General features: G+C 43.6%; 1 protein-coding gene across 2 annotated transcripts in view; it reads right to left on the bottom strand.

The window, feature by feature from the left end:
* The window catches only part of LOC144104155 (serine/threonine-protein phosphatase 4 regulatory subunit 4-like), a 28,562-nt gene that overhangs the window by 17,468 nt on the left and 576 nt on the right, over positions 1 to 10,518 (bottom strand). For both annotated transcript variants that reach the window (XM_077636995.1, XM_077636996.1), the window contains exons 2-9: positions 9,876 to 9,924; positions 8,531 to 8,639; positions 6,756 to 6,829; positions 6,319 to 6,425; positions 4,966 to 5,073; positions 4,285 to 4,406; positions 2,408 to 2,518; positions 1,214 to 1,371 (exon numbers count right to left, since the gene is read on the bottom strand). In XM_077636995.1, the coding sequence (XP_077493121.1) occupies positions 1,214 to 1,371; positions 2,408 to 2,518; positions 4,285 to 4,406; positions 4,966 to 5,073; positions 6,319 to 6,425; positions 6,756 to 6,829; positions 8,531 to 8,639; positions 9,876 to 9,924 (838 nt within the window). The remainder of the gene's footprint in view (positions 1 to 1,213; positions 1,372 to 2,407; positions 2,519 to 4,284; positions 4,407 to 4,965; positions 5,074 to 6,318; positions 6,426 to 6,755; positions 6,830 to 8,530; positions 8,640 to 9,875; positions 9,925 to 10,518) is intronic.

Here is a 10,518-nt window from a genome sequence, read left to right as displayed (position 1 = left end):
GTTTTTTTTTTTTTTGCATGCACTCTTGAAAGGAAGCTAAACATTCCCTACGATAAGCAGTCCAGTTGCATATTTGGCAAGAAAGAAAGGACAACGTAGAACACACATAATCAATCTGAATAAATACTAAGCATAGCAGTTATTCACGCGTGTAAAGGTGCTTTCTATATAAACACAGACAGCTGTCACTGAGAGGAAAAATTCCCGCTAATTCCATATAACAGTTCACAAGTGACAGTTTTACCTCCTAAAAATGTTGGGAAAGCTAAGCTGCTGTGATTCCTAACATTAAGGATATGCAAACAAATTTTTTTTGAACCCTGCAGCTAATGACTGAACCTCTAAGATGCGCTCAGACTAAAGTGAATATTTTGTAACAGCAGAGGGATAGCGATGGTATACAAGATAAGTCTGACTAACAACCTTTCTAAAATAGACCTTGAAGAAAACTTCGCAATGAATACAGCTTTTCTTTTTTTTTTTGGCCCAAAAAATTAGGTACACACCGAGGTCAACAACATGTTAGAATAGGGCAAATACAGTGCTGTCGTTGAACACCCTGTAGTAGACTTTGTCCTTCCAGAAGCCAATGCAGCCCTTCTTATTGCCAGCAGTATATTTTTTATATCAGGACAACACGTTATATATTTTGACATCGCTTTCCTTCACAGTAAATGAAAACGAATACATCAAAAGTACTGGATAAAGAACAGGAACATGTCAAGTTTTTTTCACTTGTATAAGAAAGGGAAGAAGGGAGGGGGGCAAAGAACGAACAAATAACGGCAGTAATTACAATCATGCAGCTTATTTATCATAATGTTTATGTGCTCAGCTGCCACCTTTTATAAGCAGGCTTCTTCAGTCCCCTCACAAAGAATAGGTCTATTATTCGGCACTCTCATACTTTGAAAAGTCTTGAAAAGACTCAAAGCTGATGATCAGTTCTGCTTTATTTGAAGCCCGGATTAAACATATCGTCATAGGATCTGATATTTTCTGGAGGTGGGATGGTCATAGCTAGCACAGCAGAGGGATATAATAGGGAGCATAGGGAGAATGTGCGATTCACGATGCTGCAAAGAGTGTAATCCATCTCAGGAAGAAGATGAGGGCCTGATATCTGAAACATTTTCACAGTCACAGAACCCTAGCTCATTCGTTGATACATAGGTAGAAAAAATAAAACCAAAGGTCTTGAGATGAGCCTTACAGGAAAGCATCGGGCGCATGCTTGACGACACAGGACAGCATCAACTTGGCGTACGGTTGCACCCATAACTACAGGGCTACTCTGGTTGGATTCGTGCAAGCCGATAGTAGACAACTCTTGGTAGAGTTCCAGAAGCCATCCATCTTTGTCCACGATCCCTGCAGATAGTTCAGTATGAGGCAGGGTCAGAGAAGTGTCCAGAAAACAACGTTGGGCCCTTAAAAGACTACCCCAATCAAAACAGGCAATAATTTTACACATCGTCATCATCATCATCAGCCTGACTACACACACTGCAGAGCAAAGGCCTCTCCCATGTCTCTCCTCCAATTTAGTCCTTTGCCAACTGGGTCCACTGTATCCCCGCAAACTTCTTAATCTCATCTGCCCACCTAAGTTTTCGCCGCCCCCTGCTACGCTTGCCTTTTCTTGGAATCCCTTAAGGACCAACGGTTAACTTGCCTTCCCATTACATGCCTTGCCCAAGCCCATTTCCTCCTCTTTATTTCGACCAGGATGTCATTAACATGTGCTTGTTCCCTGACCTACTCTGCCTGCTTCCAGTCTCTTGACATTACATCTATCATTCTTCTTTCCATAGCTCACTGTGTTGTCCTTAACTTGAGTTGAACCCTTTTCATTAGTTTCCACATTTCTGCCCCATAGGTGGGTACTGGCAAGATACAGCTGTTGTACACTTTTCTCTTGAGGGAAATTGGTAAACTGCCACTCATGATCTGAGAGAGCCTGCCATATGCGCTCCACCCCATTCTTGTCCTTGTAGTTAATTCACTCTCATGATCCAGATCAGCGGCCACTGCCTGCCCTAAGTAGACGTATTCCCTTACCACTTGCAGCACCTCACTACCAATTATGAACTGCTGTTCCCTTGCTAGACTGTTGAACATTACTTCGGTTTTCTGCATGTTAGTGACGTGCACAACACCGTACAAATAGATTCTCAAATTTTAGATAAGATTGCCTTTAACAAAACACATTTTTACGATGGCTGCAGCGAGACACACCCACCAGAGGGCAGCCTCTGCATACCTTATAGTACAGAAGGTCCCCAGCAGGTGCCCCGATCTGCTAGGGGCACTGGGGTGGAGGCTTCAAACATACAGACCACTGACATTTTGCCGAAAGAGGACCATAATATCAATGTGGTAAAACAGGCATGAAACAGTGCCTCACCTGCTGGCAGGTGGCACAGCGGTCCCATCTGAGTGGCGAGGAAGGCCAGTTCACGGACGGGACGATGTTTCCACTGAACCACCAGGGACACCAAGCTGTCTCGGCACGATGCTTGACAAGAGAGGAGTTACAAGTGGAGCTTTTAAGACTCAGTTGTGTTAAACTAGTACAGGCACACACAAACACACAACCTGTAAAAATTCTCACAGTAAGGGAGTGCACTGTGATGTCTTGTGGGTAAAAAGAACGCACACCAAAGTAAAGCAATGGAAAAGCAGAACAGGAGACTGCTTGCGTACATCATTACAGTGTACTCTTGTTCACTCGAACTCACTTAACTCGAACAACTGGTGTATCCACCGCTGTAAACACCAGGAGTATTAACTCTGCAATTCCCTCAGAGTTCGAATTATCAAGAACCAACTGCACTAGCAGTAAAGTAAAACCTCGTTAATTCGGATTTCAAGAAAGTAGAAAAAATGTCCGAATTATATAAATACCTAATTGCTGAATGGCCGCCAAAACGCTGTGAAAAACCGCTTGCATTCTAGTAAATTTATTTGATGAACAACTAGGCAAGCATCACTAGCTTCTGAGACCAAAACTGCACCACAATGGCAATTTTTCGCAATGCTTTATTCGTACATGCTGTTGAGAGTGTCGCAGAACTGCTCCATAATAATGAGGGTCTCCACGGCTTCTTTCAGTGTGCAACGCAGTAAGGCTAAAATTTCTTAGTATGTGGCGTCGCATGTGGTATCGCAAACTCCACCACACAAACGGTGAATAGCACGTGATCAATGCGGAGTTTCGGCGAGTTGGAAGAACGAAAATACCATGCAGACGGAAGCAAGGGATAAGCGCTGTAGCGGCAAGATGCCTTTGAAAAAAGAAAAAATTAACCAGTGACAAGCCAGTCATTGTTCTAAATAGCCGCCATTGCTGCAGGGTGGCGGTGAAGCTCCGAAACAAAACTATGCGGCTGGACTCTCTCAGCCTATAGACGGTGGCTTGCGGATCATCAACACACCTATCGTTGCTTGCATGTCAGATGGTCAGGGGAAACAATGTGATATGCAGTTCAGGCCAGAGGACGAATATTTGGACGATCGCTTGTGGAGCCGTTCATACCTCGACACGACGACACTTCAGAGGCCCGTCCAAATAAACGAGCTTCCGATGCCATAGACCTACATGAACGTTTGGCGGCACTCCACCGGCTGTCCGAATTACTTGTATTAAATGGGATCGAATTAACGAGGTTTCATTTTACTTGTATTAGGCATGAAATGCCCCGAAGTAAGTAGCTAGCACCAGCCTGACCATCGCGCTACTGTAGCCTGCCTAGCACACCAGGCGCCGTTGACTCTAATGGCATGTTTGATACCTGAGGCTATGCGCATGTTAAATGGTGCAAATTTCTGTTCTGACAGAATGTTGTGCCTTCCAATGCGCACTGCGCTATGGCATAGTCACTACAAGTGCTAACGAAGCTTTCCTATAGTCTTTCGCAGAAGTTATATGATCAGTGAAGACGTACCAGAAGATACCTACGACACCTGCCAGACTCTAGGAGCACATGTGAGAATCTGTGAGACCTTGGCTGAAACCTGGTTTAGTACAGTTACAACATATTTTTTGTTCTTAAAAGGGCACTCCAGAGGGTGGTGATGGTAATATTTATTCAATAAAGAGCTTAGCACCCCCTGAACTTGGAGGTGCTCTTAGTCCAGGGCTCCTACGGCCTTAGTAGTTTGCTGCGCTCGCTGAACCAGCTGTCTTTGATCCTCTAGGCTTAAACTCGCCTGTAAGGCCTCAGGTTGTAGGTTTGGGATTTTCGGGGTAGCCTGCATGCTTTGGCCAGAGGGAATACCAACCATCATCCAGCAGGCCCAGCATAGTGACAGCCATCACCAATGCAGCACGGCGCACTGCGCAGTCTCCATCGCTCGACAACTCCACAAGGCATGGCAGAAGGTGCTGCCTGGTCATTCCCAGCCTGAAACAATAACAATGTGGCATTCCAGCGTGCTGCCTTGTTTTGTAGCGATTACGGTAGCATTCCGAGCCTTGTGGCGGCACCGCCATGCCGTCATGTGGTTGGTCACGTGGTGTGGAGCAGCTGCTGGCGGCACGGTGCCGTGGCTGACCACATGGTTGGTCACGTGGTTGGTCACGTGACCAGCCACGTGGTGTGGAGCAGCTGCTGCTGGCAGTGGCACGGCGCGCCGGCGAAACCGAGCTACCACATCTGTATGCATGCACCGTGTCAAGTGGACTGTGATCAATTACAGCCTTTCTAGGTTTTCATGAACTATGTAGGGGATGCATTTATTGCGTGAGTGAATTCGCAGCGGCGAAAGACTGACTTTGCAATTCAACTGAGCAAGTTACAATCGGCCAGCTGTAGCTATCACGTCACTCCAGGTTTAACCAACGCTAAACCACCGCCAATTTTTTTTTCTTACATGTCTGCTCCATTTGCTTGCTGCCTTGTTTGAGAACTACAGGTGTGACAGATAATGACTGGGCACATCACTTAGAAATGGCAGACTTACCCCGCAGATCGTGTGAGAGCTCCCAGCTGACGACATACGGCAGCCCGCACGACCGGTTCGGGGTCTTGGCACAGGGACTCAGCCAGGGGCAGAAGCTCCCTCTGCACGCTTTTTTGGGAAAATCCGAGCAGTAGTGCTCGAGCCTGGTAACCTAACTGCTACAAATGAAGATACTTTTCACCGTTACCGTATTTACAAACAATGGACATACTTTTTGTCAGGAAAAAAAAAAATCTTTGGTGATAATTTGAGAGGCGTGTTTATTATGCTGGAATAAAAGTTACACTGTGATCAATTACAGCCTTTCTAGGTATTCATGAGCTATGTAGGGGATGCATTTATTGCGTGAGTGAATTCGTTAGGCGAGCAGATATGGTATATTAAATCGATAGCAACCTTATTACTTACCAAAGTTTTTACTGCAAGTGCATTTAGGACTGAATGGTGGCCCAAAAGTTTGCAGGGGTTTCTTTTGAAAGTCTAAGAACCTCAGAGCCAGTGTTCACGCAATAAAAAGTTTTAAAATTCAGCTCAAAGAACTGAAGCAGACATCCCAAGTTTATATATTTTGATTGACAACGTAAATTTGTGAGCTGCTGAGAAGGTTGAGGCTGAGCCATAATCATCTGTCAGTAATAAAAAAATAGAAATATGTATAAAGAGAAGGCTGCTAACTTGCTCACTCTCTCTTAATAAGCACTAGAAGTGTTAAACCCATTACCAACAATTTATCGTGGCAATCAAGTAGCCTGAACTCAACAGGAACAATTCATTACAGGAGAAAAGGTCACATAATGCTAATGTATTTCACAACAGAACATGCGCTTCTTCATGGCTGAGAGTATATCTGGGCTCGACATACATTTGAAGACTATGCTAAAGAATTGAAAGAGGAGCAGTTTCGCTTAACTGGAGGTCAATTAAATATTAAACGATGAGTCTTTTCATCACCTGCCAAATAACAAGCTACCTGGATGAAGAATACTTTGTCATTCTAACTTCACTAGTTAAGTGACACAATACCAATGCTTCATATAGAAATCTAAATTCCTGATATTAAGCTCACAATAACAATAATAATATCACAGGTTCTTGAAAAGGACCCAGTAGGTTATAATTACCAACACCGAACATTAGATTTAGCTGCTGTGTTGTAACTAATAATAATAACCACCATAATAATAGCAACATTACGACAGCGGCACGCTTGTGAGCGACTAGCTGCACTATGTAAGTAATAAACATTTCCACAAGAATAAAAGAATGACAGTCATCAAAAAAACAAAACCATCTGGCCTATTGGAAATGCTCTAATGGTAAAAAATGACACGCAAAAAAGTGGCAAGCACTCACAGGCAAGGTTCCAATAGCACGGCCAATGCTCCCAGAAGTCGGCAAGAGAAAAGACGAGATAAGGACGACTGTGAGGCTTGCCCTTTCTGCACAGCAACTTGCAACACCTGCGTGAAGTCTGGCTATGTGCAACAGCAACGCCAAGCACTGTGCCCATCACATCAAGACAGAACAATTTTTATCTTTTTCAGTCACTGGAAACATCAAAACTTCACTGCTGAATTTGGCAAATAAGCTTAGGCACGACAACAGGGCATGGTCTATGTGTTGGCGTGTGTATGAACATGTGCAAATGAATCAAACTGGTTAGTTCATTGGTGATCCTGTAACAACTGAAACAACCGATTACATATTGCTCTGACCACAATGAAAGAAACAAAAGATGCCAGCAGCACACACGCAACGTGTACATCGCAAAAAAAAAAAGCACTGCTCACCTGTTGAGAAATGGTGGCTCTTGGAAGTAGCTCCAAAACATCTAGCAGAGTGTCAGCCCAAGCATTTGCCACCACTGGAAACACAAACAACACTGTTGATTCAAAAAAGTGCAAAGGGGGATTGCTTCGTGCATGTTTAACAGTGAAAAGAACAGTGGAAACGGCGCTTGAATGTGATGGAGCAGAAAAATTAACACCTCAGAGCTGAGTACCTCATACTGCTCCGTCCTGTTCAAGAGCCGTTTTATCTCTGTGCCAAACTGCTGATGTTAAGTAATGAGAACAGCTTGTTAATTAGTTGTCTGAACCGCTGTTTGTGCACTGAAACTGCACACCAGTGAATGATTAAGAAAAATTAAAATGAACGGGGCTAGCAGGAATGACCTTACTAATTTCACTCCGGTGTTTTACAGAAGGCATGCACAGTAGATCCCAGACTGATTGTATTAGTAGTTAAGGATACCCAGTCTGTGAGAAACATCCAGTGTCGTGCAACAAAGGTTGATGGAAACCAAACACTTTGCACATACATGTCAAATCAGAAACAGCAAGTGGGACATAAAGCATCAAGTGAGATGCCCCTAGTCCAGCGCGTGTCAACAGTTCATTCTGACAACAATTAGCTCAAACGTGATGACATGCAAGAGCTTTCTTTAAGACCAAAAAACATAAGTTCGCCTTCTATTTTTGTGCCAGACATATTCTCAGACATCATTCAGCACCACAGTGCTCCAAAAAACATAAGTTCGCCTTCTATTTTTTGTGCCAGACATATTCTCAGACACCATTCAGCACCACAGTGCTTGTGTTTGTAGAATGGACATGATATGGAAGCAAATGAGAAAACATTGTAGCTTTAAGATGGATCTCGGCAGGCAACTTTATTTGGTCTACGTTTCCTTCTCCTATGCTTGATGCAGCCGGTATGGTATAAAAATGAAACTAAAGATTTAATTTGCCCTAACTTTGTGCGCTTGTAAAGAAAACAAATGGTCAGGAATCAATGTTAAGAACAGTTATAACACAGATATCATGCAAAATGACGGCAGTCATGTGGCATGAAAACTGAAAAACTTGGCGAAAGTTGCCTCCAATCATTTTCCATCGATGAATGTTGTTGGCAGATGCGGTGCAAAGTATATCAATGTGACCATCACGCATGGGACACTACTTTTACTGGACTGTTTGGGCCAACATCAAAATCATTCATTATTAACTCTGTTCACCAATAATGATGGCAGTCATGTTGATTTCATTCTCTTCAACAACTTGAGCCAGATGTCTTCTTCACCAGCCATTAACAGCAGAGAGTAATAACCTTGTTTGGTTTCCATCAATTCTCAGAACATGCCATGAGAAAATGTGCAGCATAAAAAAAGGCTTGCAAAAGATTCAAAGCTTGAAAGGCTATGAACACTTCGTAGACTAGAGTTCTGGGGCCCAGTTCTAGGTTTTCGCTATCAGAACAGGACATCTATGGCTATTTGCCTCAACGCAGCACAAAATTCAATTAAAGTGGACATGGACTAAGGAAGAAATATAGCACAGACAGGCACAGGCGTCGATGTGTGCTTCGTCCTTCATCAGCAATCATTCTCACACAGTTAAAAACATCATGCAAGCAATGAGCCAACTAGCCTGTGGCTTACCAAATCAGCAACAAGCCACTATAAACTACTACAATTCCAGATGCAGCAAGATGCGTAAACAGGCCTTCCAGAACCAACTGGATTGTTAGCACCAGGCTAGACAAAAAGCTTATAAATGACACATACCTGGATCCCTGCTCTCCACACTGGACAGGATGCTTTGCAAGAGTGACTGGGCAAACGACTGAGATACGAGAGTGCTGCCTTCGAGGAGCTTTGTCAGAGGCTTGCCATCCTGCAAGAGCATTATGCAAGCACTTAGCAAATAGTAGTACAGGAGGGCGTGGTTCTGCATCAGATGCGCATATTTCAAAACATCTATTACAGCAAGCAAACATAATCACAGCCAGTTATCTACCTCAATCGCTGAGGGATGTGCAAATCTCCTTTTACCGCCGCAACCTTCACAGCTCCTGCTTGGGACTGATTTCATGGTTGCTCTGAACTCAATGCACTTCAGAAAAAGTCCTTTTTGTGCAATTTGGCACATCTCAACCTCTTAATACCTAGTGCCAGCCCAGACGCACCACGAGAAAAATGACACACATATGCGTGCTGTCAATTGGTTTAGTCGTGGAAGGTCACACCTTATTTATCAGCAGAAATGCCGCGTAAATGAAGACAGACAAAAGAGACGAGTTATCAAAAAACAAGTGAAACACATGCGCAAGCATGCAGTGGTGTTGCAGAAAAAATCAATCCTCATTTTTTCTTTACATCAGTGTTACAGGTAGCCACTTCCAGAAAGTCAATGTGGGTCGCATATGAAGGTAAAGAAAGTGTGCTAAAGCACCCACTGTTAACCTTTTTATGCAAAAGGCTTCTAAACTGATCATCGCCATCTTGTCCAAAACTTCTTTCTAGAATCTTTACGTCTTCAAACTAGGCCACACATAACTTGCAGCCGTTGAATTGCGCAAACAAGTGTACGTGTTTGTCTTCTTTTTCATTTAGTTTCTGGGCATGCTTCCTTAAACAATCAATGAAGCAACTTCCAGTCTGGCTGACATAAAACTTTCCATATGACAGTGGAACACATTACAAAAGGCATGCCACGGTAATTCTGCAATCTGCGCCTTTTGCTACTGCAAATGCATAAGCACAGCCTTCCAAGCTAGTAGGAAGCTGAAAATAAAAACTTTCATACCACGCTTGCATGCCACTTTGTTTAGGTTGTGCGAAAATTCTTTGGCCATCTTTTTTCTTTTTGCCATATTTATATTTTTGTATGAGGTTTATGACAAAAGCAGTCAGAACTGAAACAGGAAACCCTGACGCCAAAAGTTGTCTTATCCGATTACTAGAACTCGCTAGCATTTTATGCGGGCATGATTTTAGGAGTGCAGAATCCAAGGAAAGCGATGCCATGCCTCTGTTGAAAGCATGTTCACGTTCTAAAATAAATAAGCCCATGTGCTCATAAAAAGAAAATGAGGTCGCCATGCTCATAGGCCAACCAACATGCGCATACCTGCGAAGGTGACTGGAATGGTGGCTGCACAGCATGTTCATCTGGGGACCTGCCAAATTGAAAATTTTTTTTTTAAATGTTGAAAAATCGCAACAGCTATTTGAAGCCCTGGTAACTGGCCCGATACACGCACATCTGCCAGCCACAGAAAGCCTCCAGAGAGAACTGGAACCAACTGAAGTCTGAGTGGTTTCACTTGTTTTCAACTGGTTCCAGTAATGTTTTCGGAACTGGCATGTGCCCTTTTTTTACTGGGCATCCACCCTCTATCCCCTGTACATGCATATCACAGGGAACGCCTCTTAAGTTTCTACAAAGCTCAGTAGAGCGATGACACCAAAGAAAAACATACCAACTAAACTAAGCATCCCCCTCGAATTTCCTAGAATTGCAAGGAGCACATACACTAGTACTATTAAGGCCAGTAGGCAACAATTTCAGGGCATTTTAAGGAAATGCTAACCACATTCTTAGCATCACAATACGAACTCCTTTAGACTCGACCGCTGAGCTGCAAATTACGGACCCAACCATTCGACGCTTGTGAGCAAGGTATCTCTGAGAACGTCGATCTTCTCTGCAACTGTCGTCATTTACACGATGAACGCATCGACCCTTGACAACAACTTTCGATCGGCATTCG

Source organism: Amblyomma americanum, chromosome 9, assembly GCF_052857255.1.
Source record: "Amblyomma americanum isolate KBUSLIRL-KWMA chromosome 9, ASM5285725v1, whole genome shotgun sequence".
Lineage (NCBI taxonomy): Eukaryota > Metazoa > Arthropoda > Arachnida > Ixodida > Ixodidae > Amblyomma > Amblyomma americanum.
This window is presented reverse-complemented; position numbering and strand designations above follow the sequence as displayed.